The sequence below is a fragment of the Typopeltis vanoorti genome, chromosome 5 (genome assembly GCF_054136105.1).
Source record: "Typopeltis vanoorti isolate ZY-2024b chromosome 5, IOZ_Tvanoo_1.0, whole genome shotgun sequence".
Classification (NCBI taxonomy): Eukaryota; Metazoa; Arthropoda; class Arachnida; order Uropygi; family Thelyphonidae; genus Typopeltis; species Typopeltis vanoorti.
The window spans coordinates 38,873,544-38,896,595 of NC_143553.1; the positions used below are offsets into that span (position 1 = coordinate 38,873,544).

Here is a 23,052-nt window from a genome sequence, read left to right on the forward strand (position 1 = left end):
ATTCTTCGCTACTCAAATAACCAAATCTTTTATTAACTAGTCCTTTTGAGGCTCAGTATGTCTATATATATATATATATATTAAAGGTTGTCAAATTGAACACACACACACACATACACAGAATAAGTCAAGGAACATTCTGCAGAAAGGTACCATCTTTGTGAAGCCAAAAATGGAAGGCATTTACGTGCTATGGTTTTTCATAAACTTATAAAAAAAATTCTGCAGTAAAAAAAAAACTTATGCAGTTGCTTCACAAAGATGAGGTCTTTTTTATTTTATGACATATTCTTGTATATTTTATATATAATATTATATATATATATATATATATATATATATATATATATATATATATATTCTGTACATCTACACTATGCTCATACCTTATGGTTATTATCTTCTACACTTCTCATTCCTGGGTAATACAGAGAAGATGGCGACATCTGTTGTCCTAAATGATCTAAAAACAAATCCAAAAATGAACAAACAATGAAAGAGAACTGGTACTACAAAAAAAGCAGATGTATTATTATTGCTACCAAACATTTTTGAAATATGTCCCTCAAAATTTTTACCTTCAGCAGTATACATAAAGCAAAATCTGTTGCATATAATAAAAAAAATATATATATATGTTACTGGCAAAGTGTGAAAAGCAAGCAGTCTATAGAATGCCTAGGCGTTTTTTGGCAAAGTATGAAATGTCTATTTTTTAATATTTCACATACTTTCCCTAGGCATTGTATAGAATGACAAATACTATTTCGGATATATTTTCATTTTGAAGTTTTAAATTTTGTCGCCATGGGAAGGTTAGGTTAGGTGCTGGCGGTTGTTATGAGTGTGACAGACTATGGTTTTTACCGACTTGAAACTGCTGAAGGAATTTTAAACCAACTCTATGCCAGATCACAATTCACTTCATGTCTCAAGGACTTACTGAGAGTTGGAGACGTTCTGGAATGGCATTTTGAATTGCAACTTAACCCCCCCCCCCCAACCGGCCACGACGTCTATAGACGTTGAGCTAAATCTGGATACGAAGCTCTAAAACCCATTGAATATCATGGATAAGAAGTGCAATTTGGTGTCACTATTTCATCCACATTTGCCAGTTGGGAAGCTAACTGCCTTTTTCATACAAAAGCACTTCAAATTTCGGCACTTGGTCTTGCAAAAACACTTCACGAACCCTTGGACGCTATCCGTGGAAGCGGCTGACTGGAGAGCTATTTCATGGTCAGGAACGTCTCCAACTCTGAGACATAAAGTGAATTGTGATATGGCATAGAGTTGGTTTAAAATTCCTTCAGCAGTTCCAAGTCGGTAAAAACCATCGTCTGTCACACTCATAACAACCGCCATCGCATAACCTAACCTCCCCATGGCAGCAAAATTTAAAATTTTAAAACCTAACCTAAGCCTTTCAACCGTTCAGAAAAATCTCCACCTTTCTCACTTCTCCTAAAGACAAGCTTCCACATCTTAATTATCCAGGTGTTTACCAGATTCCTTGCTCTTGTGGATTATCTTATTTCAGACAAACAGGAAGATCTGCCTCTATTCGGCTAGAAGAACACAAGTCTTATATTCAGCTAGATATTTGGCTATACGGTGTATTTGTAGTTGTATTTATATATGTATTTGGTTAAAAATACATAAGATTTACTTTCCTCTTCATCCAATAGTAGATTGTATTGATTCTCCTACTTACCGTATAGCCAAATATCTAGTTAAATTATTGAAATCTCACATAGGCAACTCTAGTTGCTTTCTAAAAAAACTCCTCAGATTTCTTAGAAAAATTAAAAAATGTCTCATTACAACCTACAGATCTTATGGTGAGCTTTGATATAGAATCTTTATATACAAATGTACCTCTCAAGGAGACTTTAAAATTACTTGCTGACATCTTTCCAGAAGATATAAAACTATTCAATTTCGTAATACACTCTGGATATTTCTTATGTCAAAACAAATTTTACAGCCAAGTAGAAGGAACGACCATAGGAAGTCCTCTCTCTTCTGCTTTAGCCAGAAGAGAGAGGACTTCAATTTAGAGGACTTCTATTATTTAGAACGTTAAAGATACCAAGTAATTTTAAACCTGGTTTTACTCCATTTTTTCCAAGTAAGCAAACAGACAAATGTCAAGTTTGCGCCTGCAATTTATGCAGGACCAGCTGATCCCACAGGTAGTGCAAGACCAAGGCAACTCGTGGTAAAGGTGGAGCAAGCTCTGATCACTAATCTTAATATTTACCCTTAATGCCAAAACACATCTCCAAGAAAGGGATGTATGATGTTTTGTATTAAAGGCAAGGGGCCACTACCCAGATCTGTTTCGACCTTTATTGAAGTCTCATCAGTGGGAGCCAGGCTAGAAATACCAAGATTTAGTAATACAGAGCTTGTAAGTATTTTACCAAAACAAGTTACCATAAGGTGTTATAACCTTATTAAATAAAAATCTCAGGAGGAGATATAGATGTAGAAAGTATTTTTAACTTGGGTATAGTTATGTTAAAGATACCAAGTAATTTTAAACCTGGTTTTACTCCATTTTTTCCAAGTAAGCAAACAGACAAATGTCAAGTTTGCGCCTGCAATTTATGCAGGACTAGCTGATCCCACAGGTAGTGCAAGACCAAGCCAACTCGTGGTAAAGGTGGAGCAAGCTCTGATCACTAATCTTAAATCTTACCCTTTTGGGTAAGATATATAGATGACATCTTTATTGCATGGCCGTACAACAAAGACTCCTTACCTTCTTTTTAAAACAGTATCAATTCCTTACATCATCATATAAAGTTTACTATGCAAATGGAAGAAAACAAGCAGTTATCTTATTTTTTTAGATGTTCTCCTCATCCAGTCACCTTCAAATACTCTTACAACTACAGTTTACAGGAAACCAACTTTCATAAGTCATTATATTCTTAAAGAATCAGCCCATCATCCTTGTCAAAAAACAGTAATCATAAAATGTCTAATCAGAAGAGCCAAAACTAATTGTTCTACTTCTAATTTTCTACAGAAAGAACTTTCTACTATCCAACAACACATGAAACTCAATAGCTTTTCCGAAAAGAGTACTCAACATCTTCTCAATTCTTATAATCCACCACAAAACAATAAAGATTCAATACGTCGAGTTCCAATTTCATACATCTCTGGAATTTCAGAACCTATCTCAAGAATTCTGAAGAAATATGAGTTAACAGCTACGTATTCACCTATTAACAAATTATCAAATTCCCTGCAACTGTGATCTCTCCTATTTTGGACAAACTGGACGTTCTCTTGAAAAACAAATCCAGGAACACCAATCCTCCATTCATCACAACAACCTGAAAAATCTGGATTGGCTCAGCACGGGACTGAAACTAACCACAACATCCTTTGGTCAAAAACTCGCCTCTTACATAGATCCCGTTATAAATTTGAACGTTTGTTCAAAGAAAGCGTAGAGGCCTTACTCCATCATCCTAACCTGAATTGTAATGACTATATATCTATATCAAAAATCTGGGAAAGTCTAATCAGGATAACTCATTAATTCATATTAATTTTATGTTATTTAATATTATTAATTAATATCTTTATTTCAATCATGTCTCTGCTTAAAAATATTCCCTTTAATACTTAGTGATATAACATCACGTGGCTTGTTCTATTTTTAAATGATCTATTGTTAGTATTCCACCTTGTATTTTTTTTTAAAACTGTTCTTGTAGTGCCAGTGAAGATGGTCTGTTATTTCCAGACCAAAATATTTGGTTAATTAAATATCTTTTTGTTTTTATGTGCTTATATTATTTAGTCTATATATATATATATATTTATAAAAATAAATTTAACTGACTAGAACCCGAGAAAGTATAACAAAAATCTTTAATACATCACGACTAGTTTCATGGTGCTCCGACTCCTTCAGGTGAAAAATAAAAAGCATAAGATATAAAAATAACAAGGTAAAAAACATGGACTTTCCAGCTTAATAAAAAGCAGAATAGTAACAGTCATATTTGAATAGGTGACTGCGTGCTACCGTTGGCAGGAGTTGAATGTGTGCGACAGCTAATTTTAGAGCGCCAGTACTGGATTACTGCACTATGGGAATCAGGCAAATTGTAGCTTAGATTGTTGTTCAAATGTGAAGGGTCCAGAATTATTTCTTTTGATTCGATAATTCTTCTTTCGAATTCATCCTTGCATATATATAAATTAGTAGTGCGTTCCCAGTCAACTTGATGTGGCTGTTCTTCAAGGTTAGAGTTTGCCAAGAAGAGGACATGACTGGAAAGGGCGCTTGCTCGTGTTCTACTGTAAGAGATGTCACGTCTATGTTCCTCAAGACGAAGTGAAACAGATTTATCTGTCTAGCCAAAATAAGGTCGACCACAGTCGCACAAAACTTTATAAACACCAGGAAAATGCAGTTGGTTGTGTTTTGGTCGACTCAGAAAAGAACGAAGTTTTGGCAGAGTAGTATAGTCGGTCTTTATGTTGAATTTCTTCAAAATCTTAGCTAGTTTTGGGGTAAGAGAGCTGATAAATGGTAACTGTATATGAGTGATAGGGTTGGAATCATCTTCTTGTCGAGGATGTTGGCGTGGTCTCAAACGTTTAGTGATGTTACGAGACAAATATCCATTATTTAAGAAAGTGTTTTCCAGGAAGTTAAGCTCTGTTTGAAGGTCTTCTTCTGTGGAAGTGAGACATCTTGCTCAATGGGAGAGGGTGGAGATGATGCCCAGTTTTTGAGGTGGGAGGTGATGAGAAGAACCATATAAATATCTATCAGTGTGGGTGGTTTTTCGAAAAATTGAAAATTTAAGACAGTCAGGTAATCTGTTGATCTTTAGATCCAAGAAGAGGAGAATGCCGTTAATCTCTAGTTCTGATGTGAATTTAATGTTCTGATGTTCGTTATTTAAATGGTTTAGAAAGTTTTGCAGTTCCTCTAAACTATGTCCCCAGATAAGGAAGACGTCATCAATGTAGCGTAACCACAGTTTAGGTTTCAAAGTAGCTGAGGAAATAGCTTTCTCTTCAAAATATTCTAGAAAAATGTTAGCTAAGACTGGGGATGGAGGGCTGCCCATAGCTAAACTGCTAGTTTGTTTGTATATTTTCCCATATCAACTCACAAAATTTAAAAAATGTTGTGATTAACAAATCCTCTCACACACTTTCTCCTGCAGAACTTCGTGTGCTCTCAAAGCGCCTTAACTTCGTTCCTTCTCTGACCTTCATTCCTAAAGAACTCTTTCTTACGAGAGTTGAAAAGGCAGCTGCACAATTACCAAAACAAACTGTGAATCTACTTAGGATCGATGCCATCTTTACCATAAATAACAATCGTCGTCCTACAGATAATCTATCGCCGACAGAAAGGAAAGCAATACACCAACTTCGTAACAACAATGACATTATTATCTTACCTGCTGATAAAGGGAATGCAACTGTAATCTTATGACCATTCAAAGATTAACAACTTATTAAGATACGTATTCTATGCTAGAAAGTGATCCCACAAGAGAACTTCATAACCGTACAAACAATCTTCTGAAATCAACTTCTGAACTTCCTAGACACACAAGACTATCTCTCCGTTCTCTCCATCCCCTCATTCCTCGGTTGTACGGCTTGCCTAAGATCCATAAGGCTGACACTCCTTTAAGACCTATTGTGGAAGGGATTGACTCACCTATGTACAATCTGTCTAAATATCTTGCAGCTTCTTTAAAACATTTAGTTGGCAATTCCACCTCCTTCATCAAAAACTCTGAAGATTTCATCTCAAAAATAAAAAATTTGAATCTTTTAGACTCTGACATAATAGCGAGTTCTGACATCGTATCTCTGTTTACGAATGTACCTACAGATGAAGTTCTGACTCTTCTTAAGGGCAAGGTTTCTAAAAAAATGTTTGCTCTTCTAACTCACTGCATCAATTCCGGCTATTTCTGCTACGAAGATAAAATATACAAACAAACAAACTAGCGGTTTAGCTATGGGCAGCCCTCTATCTCCAGTCTTAGCTAACATTTTTCTAGAACATTTTGAAGAGAAAGCTATTTCCTCAGCTACTTTGAAACCTAAACTGTGGTTACGCTACATTGATGACGTCTTCCTTATCTGGGGACATAGTTTAGAGGAACTGCAAAACTTTCTAAACCATTTAAATAACGAACATCAGAACATTAAATTCACATCAGAACTAGAGATTAACGGCATTCTCCTCTTCTTGGATCTAAAGATCAACAGATTACCTGACTGTCTTAAATTTTCAATTTTTCGAAAAACAACCCACACTGATAGATATTTACATGGTTCTTCTCATCACTTCCCACCTCAGAAACTGGGCATCATCCATCAATCAAGATGTCTCACTTCCACAGAAGAAGGCCTTCAAACAGAGCTTAACTTCCTGAAAAACACCTTCTTAAATAATGGATATTCGTCTCGTAACATCACTAAACGTTTGAGACCACGCCAACATCCTCCACAAGAAGATGATTCCAACCCTATCACTCATATACAGTTACCATTTATCAGCTCTCTTACCCCAAAACTAGCTAAGATTTTGAAGAAATTCAACATAAAGACCGACTATACTACTCTGCCAAAACTTCGTTCTTTTCTGAGTCGACCAAAACACAACCAACTGCATTTTCCTGGTGTTTATAAAGTTTTGTGCGACTGTGGCCGACCTTATATTGACCAGACAGATAAATCTGTTTCACTTCGTCTTGAGGAACATAGACGTGACATCTCTTACAGTAGAACACGAGCAAGCGCCCTTTCCAGTCATGTCCTCTTCTTGGCAAACTCTAACCTTGAAGAACAGCCACATCAAGTTGACTGGGAACGCACTACTAATTTATATATATGCAAGGATGAATTCGAAAGAAGAATTATCGAATCAAAAGAAATAATTCTGGACCCTTCACATTTGAACAACAATCTAAGCTACAATTTGCCTGATTCCCATTGCACAGTAATCCAGTACTGGTGCTCTAAAATTAGCTGTCGCACACATTCAACTCATGCCAACGGTAGCACGCGGTCACCTATTCAAATATGACTGTTACTATTCTGCTTTTTATTAAGCTGGAAAGTCCATGTTTTTTACCTTGTTATTTTTATATCTTATGCTTTTTATTTCTCACCTGAAGAAGTCGGAGCACCGATGAAACTAGTCGTGATGTATTAAAGGTTTTTGTTATACTTTCTCGGGTTCTAGTCAGTTAAATTTATTTTTATAAATGTATACATCCCAAGTAAATGCTAATTTCAATAATATATATATATATATATATATATATATATATATATATATATATATATATATATATATATATATATATATATATGAAAAACCTTTAATGACTAATACTAAGAGATAAAAAGATGACATGATATATTTGAAAAGATACTACTAGTTTACTAGTTTCGTTGAATTTATCAACATCTTCAGGTATCACAATTAAAGAAGTATATAAAGAATTACAGACTTAAAATTGTAATAACAGAACAAGTAAAAAAAAAAAACAAAAAAACAGTAGCGTGTTTGAAAACAAAATGCGAGCTTGAGTTCCAAACAAACATATACTATGCGCTGTTGCGAGTGCGCCAGTACTGAACAAAGGCAAAGTGTGCGTCAGAGAGATTAAAACTCAGGCTATTGTTGATACGAGAAGAATCTAGAGAAATTTCCGTAGATTCGACAATCGTTCTCTCGAGTTCATCATAGCATACATGGATGTTAGAAGTTTGAGTCCATTTCACAATGTGTTGGCAGCCTTAGTCTGAGTTAGCTGAAAAGAGAACGTAGCTAGAGAGAGAGCTAGCTCTAGTCCTGTTATAAGAGATGTCACGATGATGTTCTTCCAAACGTAGAAGGATGGATTTAGCAGTCTGGCCATAGTATGGCTTTCCACAATCACATAAAATCTTGTACATTCCTGGAAACTGAGTTGGAAGATGTTTCTCTTTAGGTCTGCTAAGTATTGAACGAAGTTTTGGAAGCATAGTGAAGCAAGTTTTGAAGATTCTTTGACAGTTTGGGTGAAATAGAGCTGATGTAAAGCAAAGAGATGAAGGCTCTTGGGGAAGAGGGATCTTCAGAAGTAGTTGAGAAACTGGGGGAAAGAAATTTGTCAATTTTCTTAGGAGAGAAACCATTATTAATAAAAGTTTTTTTAAGAAAAAGGAGTTCATTTTCAATTTCTGTTTCTTCTGTAAGTAATGATTTGGCTCGGTGAGCTAAGGTGGAAATAATACCAAATTTTTGTGGGGGATAGTGATGGGAGGAAGCATAAAAGGTATCTATCAGTATGAGTAGGCTTTCTAAAAATTGAGATTTTAATACTCTCAGCACATCTGGTAAGTTTCAGGTCTAAAAAACGGAGGCAGTCATCTGATTCCAGTTCGAAGGTAAAAGAGATTTTTTCATGGCACTTGTTTAGGTGGTCTAAAAATAAATTGAGGTTGTTGACACCATCTTCCCAGATGAGGAAAATATCAATATAGCAATACCAGAATTTTGGTTTAAGATGGAAGGAGTTAATAGCTTTTTCTTCAAAATCGTTATGAAATATATCTGCGAGAATAAGAGAGAGCGGGCTACCCATGGCCAGACCTGAGTTTTGTAAGTAGATCTTATTGCCATATTTGAAGTATCCTGACTTTATGCAATGGGAGAGAAGAGCAAAGAGTTTTCTTGATAATTTGTTCTTGAGAAGATCGAGGACTTCTTGAGCAGGTACATTTGTAAAGAGAGAAACAATAAAACAGGTACATTTGTAAAGAGAGAAACAATATTGAAACTGGCCATTAAATATGTTTTTTTTAAGTTTGATATCCTTGATTTTAGAAACAAAATCTTCAGAGTTTTTAATATGTGAAGAGGAAATTCCAGAAAGACTTCTTAGAAACCTCGCGAGATATTTGGAGAGGTTATAGGTAGGAGAGTGTATGCCCTCAACTATGGGTCTGAGTGGGCAGTTTGTTTTGTGAATCTTGGGGAGACCATACAGTCATGGGATTAAGGGATGAAGTGACCTAAGAGAAAGACGAATGTTTCTTTGTAACTCCAAGGTGGTTTTTAATAAATTATTAGTTCTACCGTGTAGTTCAATTGTAGGGTCACTATTAATTTCTGAGTAAGTATCACTGTTTAAAAGTTCCAAGATTTTATTATGGTAATCAGACATGTCTAAGATGATAGTCGCAAAGTTTTCTTCTTTCATGTTACTTTAAATATCTGTTTACAGGTATTTTGTAGATTTGATTGCATGTTACAAATTTTCAGTACTAATTTTTATAGAAAAAGAAATGCTACTGTCTATCACTTGAAAACACTTCAGAAAGAGGATTATATATATATATATATTTTTTTTATATAGAATTCATTTTATATGATTTTTTTTTTTTTTATACTTGTTCTGTTATTACAATTTTAAGTCTCTGTAATTCTTTATATACTTCTTTGATTGTGATACCTGAAGATGTTGATCAATTCAACGAAACTAGTAAACTAGTAGTATCTTTTCAAATATATCATGTCATCTTTTTATCTCTCGGTATTAGTCATTAAAGGTTTTTCATAATATTCCAACCGAGTAAAAATGAATTCTATAAATTTTTATATATATATAAAATCCTCTTTCTGAAGTGTTTTCAAGTGATAGACAATAGCATTTCTTTTTCTATAAAAATTAGTACTGAAAATTTGTAACATGCAATCAAATCTACAAAACACCTGTAAACAGATATTTAAAGTAACATGAAAGAAGAAAACTTTGCAAATATTAGAATAAAAGTAAATAGGAATTACTAAAGAAAGAGCCATACAGCTTCATTTCGGTGACGCAAAAATTATATAAGAAAAGTGGATATTAAAAATCCAACATTATTTCAAACCCGAATGTTTGTAGAAACTTATGAAAGTTTCATAAAATCTGACCTGAGAGCTTACAAGAATACAACTTTTAAATTAAAATTTGATTTAAATTAATTTGATTACAATTTAACTAAATTAAATTACAAATTTTAAATTAAACTTTTACAACACTTCCATAAGTTTCCAAGACAATCAAATCAGCTTTGAAATAATGGATCTGTGGTTAAGAAGTTCAATCGAATTATTCCGGTTTTGTGACCACATTTTTATTAAAAAAGACTGTTTTTTAAAACTAAACAAATACTAAAAAAACAAACCCAACAAATTTCGTTAGTCATCAGACTAACATCTTCAGGGTTAAAGATTACCCTGAAGATTGAGAAATTACGCATTAAAAAGCAGAACTTTATCAATTTCTTATAGTTTGTAATTTAAACTGTTAGTTCTCTTTACCCCTGAAGATGTTAGTCTGATGACTAACGAAACTCGTCGGGTTTGTATTTTAAGTACTTGTTAAGTTTTAAAAAACAGTCTTTTTTAATAAAACTGTGGTCACAAAACCGGAATAATTCGATTGATAGTAAACTCTTCTCTTTATTTTATGCCAGTGATGTCATGTTTCATACCAAATATGGTAAAATCAGCAATAAGAAAAATTAAAACACACTACAACTTTAAAAACATCAATTTCATTCTCAATGGAGAATCCAGAGAACATTTTAGATATTTAGATCATTTTTAGTGAAGATGACAAATTAAACATGGACATAGATAAAATAAAAAAAAATGCTGGTTTACTTATTAAGATAGGATAAGTGATCTCCAATGTTCAAGTTGATTTGACCATCAGAGATAAGATTTTTCTTAGACTCATATGAGAGGTGTACAGATGACCTTGGTGAAAGTAGCAAAAAAAAAAAAAAAAAAAAAAAAGATGTTAGAAAGGAATCCAAAAAAGAAGGGAAAACAAAACAGGTGAATTGCTAGAATAACAAGAAAAAATATCCACGGAAAGATCAAATTCTTGGACTGATGCAGCAAGTAGTGCCTCAGAAGACCAAAATGAAACATTCCACAATAATGGTGATGACAAATAAACTAATTTGGAATTGTTGATGGAAAATAAACTAAGTTATGTAGTGGCAATACAGCTTCTTGTACATTCAGTGAAGGTATATCACAAAATAATTTTAATCAATATGCACCATTCATAGAGCAAGATAATTTTTTTAAACATTTTTTAAACTCATCATAACACTCATCTGTTATGATGAGTCTCCATGGAGTCTGGAGACTCATCATAACAGACCCAAATCAACCATCACACACAAATTCTACCAAACCTCTCCTTCAATCCATTCACCATAGGGGAACTCACAACCAATTCTGGCAATCCATTCCACTCACCACTCTCCATGCAAAAAATCTGGTCCACACACCCACCCCTACGGATGGCCCTAGTTCTATGACTATTTGTCATATATTGACAAATATATATATCTTAAGTTTCTTTAAATTAAAGATACCAAGAAATTATATGCTTGGTTTAATCCTTTATCCAAGTGTAAGCAAACAAAGTTTGCACGTGAACTATTTTCAGGACTGGGGCAACTTGTATATAGAACCTAATGTCTTCACATCACTTGCCTTAGTATCCCATAATGCAAAGCACATATCCTTACCCTGTATAATACACAGTATTATACATAAGGGGGGGGGGAACCAATATCACCAAGCATTTTCATCCCACATTTAGAAAAATGCAATGGATAAAATGAAGGAAGATGCAAAATGAATATCAGTGAATGGAATGAGAATTAACAATCTGAGATTTGAAGATGACATTGTTATTATTGAAGAAGGTGAAAGAGAACTACACAAAAAAATTAAAACTGTTAAATGAGGAAGGGAAAAGATTTGGACTTATTATGAACTTGGAAAAAAACAAAGACAATGGTATTTGGTGAGAAGAACATGAAAAAAAAAATATACAAGTGGATGGAAATGATATAGAAAATGTAGAACAATTCACATATTTGGGAAGTAAAATGACATATGATTTGGATTGTAAAAAAAAAATAAAGACCAGGCATGCAAAGGGAAAAACAAATCAGAAGGCCATGGATAACATCTGGAAAAGTAAAGTGATCAGTCTGCAAACAAAACTGAGAGTACTGGAAACATGCATCTTTAGCGGTGTATTGTATGGATCTGAAAAGTGGGTAATAAATAAGGAATCAAAAAAAAATAATTTTGGCATTTGAAATAACTTGTTACAGGAAGATTCTAAGAATAGGATGGGTAGAGAAAGTCACAAATGAAGAGCTCTATTCGGAAGATACAACCGAAGGAGAATCTAATGCAAAAGATTATAAAACGGCAGCTGCAATTATTTGGGCACATCTGCAGAATGAGTGAGGATCGGAAGATAAAGACATTCATGTTTGGTATTATGGATGGTGTGAACAGAAGAGGTAGACCATACAGAGAATGGATAGATGACAAAGGACTGGTGTGGAATGGGTGTACAGAAACTGCAACACTATGCACTGGACAAAGAAAGGTGGAAGAAGATAGTGAAGGAGGCATCAGACACCAACGGGCAGTCAGCCCATGGTTCATGGTGATGATGATTATACATACCCGTAAGGATATGTGCTTTGCATTATGGGATAGTAAGGAAAGTGACGTGAAGTCATTAACTTCTATATACACGTTGCCCTAGTCCTGATTATATATTCAGGTGCAAACTTTGTTTGCTTACACTTGGATAAAGGATCAAACCAAGTACATAATTTCTTGATATCTTTAATTTATAGTATAACCAAGTGTAAAAACTTCCAATCTTAAGTTTCTATCATGTCCCTTCTTTTCTGTCTAACAACTAAGCTTTGTAATGCACAAACCTTCAACCTACCTATCCTCATAGGGAGTATTCCACAGACCTGTCACCATCTTGGAAATTCATCTCTGGATCCTCTCAATCACCTCCCAGTTCCCAAGAAACTCATGTGACCAAATCTGGGTTTATTTGGAAATATAACATACATGTTGGTATATAAGACAATATTTAAAGTTTAAAAAAAATTCCAGAAACAAGGAGTCATTCTTACATTCTGAGTATAAAATCTGAACCTTTGAATTCAGCAACAGCAAACATTGTCTAGCAATGTTACAGAAGATGATAATAAAGAAGTCAAAGCCATGGTTTTAGATTCCCAATGAAGGTTTTAGTGAAGATGGAAAATTAATATGAATACAGATTATAAAATACACAGAGCTGGTTTATTGGTAAGATAGGTTATAAAATGAAGTTCATGTGAACATAAGAGACCACAGAGATTATTCTTAAACTCTCATATGAGAAATTCACAGATGACATCAATGTAAGTATCAAAAAATGAAGATGTTAGAAAGAACATGAAAAGTTAATCCTGGGACATATCCCAACACAACATTAGAGTTCAAGGGTGGTACGATCAAAATAAGCATCATCAATGAAAATGAAATTGAACTAGCAGAAGAATTAGATAAGCATCAGATCAACATAATAGGCAGCATTACTGAAACAAGGAAGAACAAAAACAAGTGAGATCTTTCTAAACAACAAATACAAGATCAGGTTATTGTCATATTCAGTCAATAACAATCAGGGAAGAGATGGAGTATCTATAGTATTCAAATTTAATATGACAATATTCTTGAACAGTAGGCAATTCAGGTAGAGTGATGCAGGCAAATATCAGAATGGAGAACTGGACAACGAGTCTAATTTGTGCCTACGGCCCCAAAGAAGGTTCTTTCTAAGTAAGTAAAAGGTGGAGGAATTTTTCGAGGGACTAGAGAAGGCAGATCATACTAAGAAAAAGGAGAAGTTGATCCTTGTTAGAAATCAAAACTACAGAGTAGGAAATGATTACCACACAATACACAAATGTTTCAAAAAAATTTGGAGTAAAGAGCAAAGCAAATAATAATGGTAAGTACCATATAGTGGGAAGATGCAAGAAATATGAAAGTCTCATTGACAATGTCATTGTTGATAGCAATATCATTCATGCCAGTTCAGGACACATGATTATAGAGAAAATTTGAAATCGAAAGTGATGCCCATTTAGTTTTGAGCAAGATAAAATTGTATATCATACTGAAAAGAAAAATGCAAACGAAAATTTTAAAAGGAATTAAGTTGAGCAGCTTTCATAGATAAATACACAAATACTATTCAACAAAAAATGAGTTTGAAAACAAGATCCAAAACCTTGAAGAGTCAATGAGACCCTGAAGAAAACATTGATTCAGGCAGAGAGGCATGTGGTGGGGATGTCTGTAAGGATAGAGAAATCAGGACTCCATGGTGGACCCAAGAAGTTAAAGAGGCAGTGAAGTAAAAGAGAGCAACTAAACCCACTGTGAGGGAGTGTTGATTAGTTGCTGTATGCATTTGAATGGATTTGACAGAGCGTGGATATCCCCCTGAAATATGCTGATGACACAGCTCTCCTGGCTGATAATATTCCAGATCTTCAAAATCTTCTCAAAGTAGTGAATGAAGAGAGTGAAAAAAATGAGATTAAGAATAAATATCACCAAAATTAATTTCATATGTGTGTGTGTGTATGTATGTTTGTATAATACCGCAACAGGTCAGCAAAGCAGGTTAAGTAGTTTTTAGAGTGATGCAGTTTACAGTATTGCTATAAGGTAATAGTGCATATACAGATGTAAATATTCCTGAAGGTGATGTTAACCTAAAAGTTGAAATAGAATTTTATGATTAAAGTTTATCTCAAATAGTAATGGGCTCCATAAATCAATATAATGAGTGTTGTTCACCATTTAATTTCACTGGATGAAAGGTTCCTACAAAATATATCCAGTTTATTATTTATGGTATAACCTTCATACAAAAATATAGTAGAAATAATTTACAAGTTTGTCATTTTTAATTGATTATATACAATTATATAATCATACAGGATGCATTACCTTGAGTTCTTCTGTGAGGTATTTCCCTTAAATCATAACCAGCAGGTGTTCCTCTAGAATGATGCGAAAAAGAATGCTGTTCCATGAGAGGTGAAACACTAGTCAAGAGACCAGGAGGTGTGTGCCTACCAAATGGAAGCATAGCAGGATTTTCTGACTGATGAAGTACTGCATTCAAATTACCGGCTGGAGATGATAACTGCCGTATTTCCTTTTAAGTATTAAAAAATTAAAAACACACCATTTCAGAAAAACTCAAAGTGTAACTCTACTTTTAAGTCAGAGAAGATTACATGTAAAGCCAACTATGTTTGTATATTGATTATGAATAATCCTGAATAATAATAAGATTTATTTGCAAATATAAAATTATGATAAAATTATTTTCAATTACAATTACACCTGAATTATCTTCATGATTTTAATAAAATTTACTAGTTAGGAGTCACTAAAGGGCCAAAGCTAAATAATTAGAAGGATACCCACATAGCCTGCAATGAGTGCAGAGGGCCAACCTGGGCTTAGGACCCAATGTTCAAACTGCACCTTCTTGTGCTGACCCACTGTTAGGTATTCACTTGAATACTAAATGAAAAAGAAGATGAGCTGCTAATTTGGAACTTAGTCAACCATAGTTTTTGAGATAATGGATTAAAGATCAAAGGAGAAATTGTACAGCAGTTTCTTGGCTGACTTATTGCCTTTCTTTGGAAAGGGTTGAATGGAATGTAGACTTGTTTCCATGCTATAGGATACTTGCTTTCCAGTAGGAAAGATTGAAGATAAAGTATAGAATAGGTATTAATTCCTGTGAACAAGTTTTTAGAATTATAGGTGGTATGCCATCAGGACCAGATGCCATATTCATGTCCAAGTTATTCAGAATTATTCTGATTTCTTTCTGGCAGAAAACTAGAGATGGCATGGTGTAAGTAGTCCTCAGTAGAGTGAAAGATAGTTTACACTGTTACTCATGCAGGAATTGGAAAGAAGAATAATGACAGAAGATCAGCCTTGTTCTTGGGTGATATCACAGTAATACCCTCTGGATGTGAGATTAGTGAAGGAGTAAGTGGACAGAAGTTGTGCCTGATAGCCTTGGCTACGGACCAAAAGGCTTGTTAGAACAGGAGGCAAGTTTGTGGCATTTGGCCTTTTCAAAATCAGATTTAAATTTATTGGGATTTTTTATGTTCATGCAAAACTGCACTATACGCTGAGTGTGATACTGAAATTTTGGTCTCAAGTCATTTGTGATATGCTGATTATTTTTTTTTTTCATTAATTGCCTTGGAACACTTCTTAGAAATAGTAAACTTCGAAAATAAGTTAGGAATTTTGGATTAAGTGAGGAATAAAGGCTTTCATTCCAGTTATAATTATTTCTGTTATTCAGTCTGAGCATGTGACAGTGAAATACCTTAATATTTTTCATTTTCCATACTATGCTAAGGTTAGCATATGCACTTCTTGCCTTTTGAATCCTTATATCAACATCTCTGGTTGCTCCTCCATCTGCAGATAAAACACTGCAAGATACATAAATTGAATAGTTTCAATTTTTCCATTTTCAATTGTACTTGATGCCTTATTGTTCACACTGATTCTAATTTCTTTCGTTGTGTTTGTTTTCAAAGCAATTTTCTGTGATTTTTCTTGTAATGTGATTAATTGGTTTTGGATATATGCATGTCTGTGAGCAATTATATATACATCATTTGCATAGTCTAGATCACTCAAAATTTTATTTTCCATGATATTCCTTCGGCATGTTTCACTGCTGTCCATTCTAGAACATTATCTAGCACCAGTATAAATAATAAGGGAGAGAGCAGACATCCTTGCTGCACGTTGCCAGGTACGGCAAGGTTGTCCATGCAGTACCTGGCATTGGAATTCGTTAAATCCTTCCTTTATGAGGTTCATTATCCTCAGTGGCATTCCTTTGTTTAGAACTGGCCTGATAGGCTAAAGAATAGTTAGCATATCTTGGCTGGAGAACAGTTCAAATCCCACCACGGCCATGGATATTTGTAACTATCAACCATATGCGCTGCTGTATCCTGGAGAAGTATGATCTTTGATGTCTTGACACCATAAAAATCAAAAATAACTAACCAACCTTTGTTTTAAAGTGCATTCCACACACAATCTCTAGTAATGGAATCAAAGGCTTTGTCATAATCCACAAATAGCAAATATAAAAGAAAGTTAAATTCACCTGACTGTTTCATTATTATTCTTGAGGTGTTAATGCGGTCTACACATGATCTATTTGGCCTAAAACCTGACTGCTCTCTTCTCATGCCCTCATCTAAAATATTAAAGATTCTTGAAAAATGACTTTTTCAGAAAATTTTGCTAACAACACATAGCAGGTTTATGACCCTCCAATTATTATTAGTTTCCTAAATCTCCTTTCTCTTACTATTATTCCTGTAATCCAATCCTTAAGGAACGTCTCTTTTTCCAAAATATCTTGGAACAGTGGGTAGAGAATATCAGTAATAGTTGTGGTGTCAGATTTTAGACCGTCTGCCATGATACCATCATGTCCTGCTGCTTTCCCATTTATAATAGCCTTTTTTTTTTTTATCTCTAATTTAGATGGTGGGGTGGTATCAATTTTTAATGCATCTACTCTTTTTTTTTTTTTAACTTCTGTTCGCATTCTATCACTGCTATTGTTCAAGATTTGAACAAAATGTTGTCTCCACCTTTCCAGTTGTTCTGTTGACACTAGAATTTTTCCATTGAGATGCTTCAGTAAGACATTCTTTTCCATGGCTTCTCCATAGAGTCTTCTTATAATACTGTGTAACACACTACTATTATACTTGTCTGCAGCTTGTTGTGCCCTTGATGCCAGTTCTTCAAACAACTGCCATTTATCTTTTCTAGCACTTAACTTTTTATTATTATTATTATTTAAAATCTTGTATTTATCTTTAAGTTTGTTTTCCTCTTGGAGAGTAGTTCTTGCACATAATTTCAGTTTTATTTTTTCTTTTCTTCCACTAGTCTCCAAGTTTCCTCTGATAACCATTCTTCTTTCTTTTAGCATATAATAAAAAGTGTTCCATTGTAAAGACTTTTTTTTAACTTTTTTTTCATTTAGTATTTATATCATCATTCCCATAAGGAATGATGACAGGACTACTTGTATATAGGGCTACTCATATATAGAGACTATGACCTCACATCAATTGCCTTAGTATCCATAATGCAAGGAGCATATTATTATGGCATATATAATGCTATGCATTATGGGAAGGGCCACTATCCAGACAGTTTTCAAACTTTATTAAGGTATGTTTATGTATGGAGATACTAAAAACTCTAGCAATCGCTTAGATCACTCAACAATGAGTAACCCGAAGGATCATTTAACCCAATGGTAGTTCTACTCGGTGACAGGCCCACCACTGAGCAAATGGGTCTCACTCCAACCAATCAATGGGAACGAGGCCCAGAAGAGATACCAAGGTTGAAGTAATACAGAAGTCTTATATTTCTCATATACAAGTAGTAGTCAAACGGTAGTAGTTACTCTTTATTACTAAAATACTGTATATTGACAGATGTTGAAAGCTTTTTCAATTGGGTATACTATAAATTAAAGATGCCAAGAAATTATATTCTTGGTTTCATCTTTATCCAAGTGTGAGCAAACAAAGTTTGCACATGAGGTATCTCATGAGTAGGCTACTTGTATATAGGAGACTAATGATTTCACATCAATTGCCTTATTATCCATGTCTAACTCTAATCGAGTATTTTAGAAATAAGGTGTGATACCTCTTGATTACAGCAATATATGACTTCTGCATTACTTCAACCTTGATATCACTTCTGGGTCTGGCTCCCACTGATGAGACACCTCAATAAAGGTCGAAACCAGTATGAGTAGTGGCCCTTCCCATTATACATAATCTGTAAAGATATGTGCCTTGCATTAGGAGATACTAAGGCAACTGTTGTGAAGTCATTAGCCTCTATATACAAGTAGCCTAGTCATGAAGTTACTTCACACATAAAGCTTTGTTTGCTTACACTTGGATAAAGGATGAAACCAAGAATATAATTTCTTGGAATCTTTAACTCATCGTTCCTTATATCTCTACTGAATCAAAAATACTATCCATATTTTTACTTAACTTTATTTTAAACTCATTACAGACTTCAGCATTTTGTAATTTAGCAATATCAAATTTCTGTCTATTGAATGTTTTCCCCTAATGATTATTTCAAATATATAACTGCATAGATTCCACTGTTAGGTGATGATCTAAGCCAATATCAGCACTTCTTTTATTTCAGACACCTAATAACATTCATCCATGCATCAACAACTCTCCATGTAAAACATCTTTATACAACTTCAAGTGGTGACCTCTCGTACTTCCCCTCTTAATGTCACTCTTGTTATAATTCCTTCTGTATTAACCTGGTAGAATCCCTGAACAAACTTGAAGGTCCCTATCATACCTTGCCCATTCCTCCTATCCACCAAACTTTGTGATCTCCATTCCCACAACTGTTCTACATAACCCAGCACTCCAGAGCCCTGATATCACTTTGGTCATTTGTCTTTAGACCCTCCCTAGTGTTTGCACATTATAACGAAAAGTATGCGACGAAATTTGAGCACAATAGTCCATATGTGGCTTGATCAATGCCTTATATAGAGGCACCATCACCTCCTCATTCCTACATGTCAATGTACTTTTTATCAAAGCAGCAATATGATATGCAGTCCACAACACCTGCAATGTGGCCTTGAAAGTTAAGTCCACTGTCTACCATCACCTCATGATCCCAAATCTCATCCACTTTCTAAAACACAGCTCCACCAATAAAGTATGTAGACTTATATCTTTGCACTCAAAGTGTTTAACACCTTGCATCTATTAATATTATATAAATAAATAAATACAAAAAAATATAAAAATTAATAAAATAGAATAAAAAAAATCCTTATCCGATGTACTATAGGCTTACAACATTTTTTGAGTGGGAACCACATAAATAAAATAAGACTTTAGCTCAGGCTATTGTTGCTGCTGAGAGTTAAAAAAACTCGCAGAGATTTTCAGAAAGAATACATCTTGCACTGTACAAAGAATGTAGATGCAGCATGGAATGAGGTGAAGCAAAGTGTATAAAGAGTGTCAGGAAGAAGTTAATGATAATACATGTTCATTCATTTGGGTCTCCCAAAATGAATTTTCAGACTTCATATAAATGCATATAAAATAATAATAATACATTTGCAGGATTCCACAAAAATTTACAAGTACCTGTTGACAAGGTAGTGCAATGCCAGTTAAAGAATTATAGGTGGAGGATTACAATGGAAGCTTATAGAAACCTTATAGATCTAGAAACTCAGAATGAACAAGATGATGAAAAGAAAAGATTACTGCATGAAAATTGACAGAAGCAAGAATCTCTGTTAATGAGAAAATTCATCATAATCAAATTCCTGATATGTACAATCAGGAGGTTTACAGGATAATTAGGATAATTATATAGTACTTATACATGATAATTATACATGAAAAAGTTACACCATTACTAACTTCTGATCGATAATTTTTCATCAAATTAATCTGTTATCTGTTAAGACTCCACATTATCAGATCTTATATTTCTGTCTTTTAAGTCACTTTTAACTATATCAATCAATCTACATCTTGGTCTTCCTCTGGGTCTTTTTCCTTGTTTTGCTAATCTTTCCTTTTCATCATCTTGTTCATTCTGAGTTTCTAGATCTATAATCTATAGAATCTAGATCTATAGAAGACGTAAGACATTTCAGCTATTTAAGTGACCATACCACCTAAGATCAGCTCTACTAACACATTCCTGAATACTAACAATGGCAAGTTCTTATGTAATATCCTCATTTTTAATGTCATACTGCCATGATACCATCTGTTCATTCCACTAATCTTTCTCAGAACTCTCATATCAAGGTCTTCAGTTTTTGATCAAGTGATTTATTTCTAACCCAGTGCTTGAATCCATAAGTTAAAATTGGTCCGTATGTCTTGTATATAACCAATTTAGTGTTTTAACTCATTTCTTTCTTATTCCATATAAATTAATTCAGCTAACTTCCTACCATACCAGCTTTACTAATTCTGTTGTCTATTTCCATATTTAATTTACCATCTTCACTAAAAAGTGTGCCTAAATAGCTGAAATGTCTTACGTCTTCTATAGGTTCATCTTTCAGGATACAGTTGAGGTTTTCAATATTTATGCCTATTTTCATTGTCTTTTTATTATTGATTTTCATACCAAATTTATTACAACAGTCATTCAATTTAGTCTGAAAATCTTGCAGACTTATGCTGAATTTATTCAGAAATATAACATCATCTGCATAAAATAAAGAATTAAGATTAACATCACCAATTTTGATATCAGATTTAATACGACTTTAATTCATAATGTGATCCATATAGATAATGAATAATAGTGGAGATAATATGCACCCTTGTCTCACACCCAATTTAACATCAAACCATCTTCCTGTACTTCCTTCAACTGCTGACTTATAGCTTAAATAGATACTATGTATTGCTCGATATAATGTAATATTAACACTATATAACTGTATGGTTTTGAAGAGATTTGCTCTTGATAACTTATCATATGCCTTTTCCAGATCAAAAAACTTAAATACAAATCCTTGTAATATTCCCAAGATTTCTCAACTATTTGTCTTAAAGTGAAAATTTAATCCTGACAACTTCTATTTGGCCTGAAACGAATCCAGCTTGTTCTTCTCCAAACTTCTCTTCCACAATTTTTCTTCACCATTTCTCAAATATACTTGCATAAATCTTACAAGGAACATTCAGCAGGAAAATACCTCTAATTCTCACACTGTTTTATTTCCATTTTTATAGATGGGTACTATGAGAACTCTGCTCCCATCATCCAAAATTCGACCCTCTGACCATTCCTTCTGAATTATGCAGTGAAACCACAGCAAAACTTTTATACCTCCATATCTAATAATTTTTTAAATTTCATCAACTCCAGCTGCATTTCCACATTTCAGGTTTTTGATGACTGTGTACTTCAAGTACGGATATGTATTCCTGACTGCACTATATAACTGTATGGTTTTGAAGAGATTTGCTCTTGATAACTTATCATATGCCTTTTCCAGGTCAAAAAACTTAAATACAAATCCTTGTAATATTCCCAAGATTTCTCAACTATTTGTCTTAAAGTGAAAATTTAATCCTGACAACTTCTATTTGGCCTGAAACGAATCCAGCTTGAAGTTATGCATAAGTGTTAAATTCCTGTTGGGAGTTTAACACTCTTTCAAAGTAATTACTCCAAAAGTCTAGAGTATCTTTAGCTTCAGTTTTCATGTCACCATTCTCGTCTCTGATTCCTTTTACGGTATGCCTTTTCCTCCACTTCTGAGCTTGTTCAATAGCCTGCAGAACATTTTTATGTTTAATGGTAGCACCCCAGCTGGCAAGAAATTCTCTCATGCAGAAAGTTTTTTTACCCTGGGTATATTACATATTAAAGATACCAAGAAATTATATACTTGATTTCAATCCTTTTCCCAAGGAAGCAAAACAAAGTTTTGTGCATAAAATATATTCACATCTGATCTCCTTGTATATAGAATTAAATGCTTCATATCACTTGCCTTAGTATGTATCATATAATGCAAAGCACCCCCCCCTTATGGACATGTATAATGCTATGCATAACGGGAAGAGCGACTACCCAGACTGGTTTTGACCTTTATTAAGGTCACATCAGTGAGAGCCAGACCCAAGTGAGATAAGTTTGAAGTAATGCAAAAGTCATATATATATCTCATACACAAGTAGCCAAAAGGTACTCGACCTTATTAATAAAAAAACTCTGGATGAGAGAAAAAAGGAAAGTTTTTAACCTTGAGTATATTATACGTTAAAGGGGTGCTTAAGGATCAAAGCTGTATAACTGAGAGGAGACCTCCACATAGCCTTTAAAGGAATGCGGAGAACCGACCAGGGCTTCTGACCTAACGTCCAATCCTCACCTTCTCGTGGTGCACCCTGTTGGGTATCTACCTGGATACTGAACGAACGAGGAGGGGCTGGCAATTTGGAATTTAGCCG

The 23,052-nt window shown here is 34.1% G+C and overlaps 1 protein-coding gene across 1 annotated transcript in view; it reads right to left on the reverse strand.

Moving 5' to 3' along the window:
• Positions 1–23,052, reverse strand: part of LOC150106327 (E3 ubiquitin-protein ligase RNF38-like) — a 280,906-nt gene that overhangs the window by 237,810 nt on the left and 20,044 nt on the right. The window contains exons 2-3 of the mRNA XM_090393082.1: positions 14,906–15,116; positions 387–463 (exon numbers count right to left, since the gene is read on the reverse strand). Of these exons, the coding sequence (XP_090249208.1) occupies positions 387–463; positions 14,906–15,116 (288 nt within the window). The remainder of the gene's footprint in view (positions 1–386; positions 464–14,905; positions 15,117–23,052) is intronic.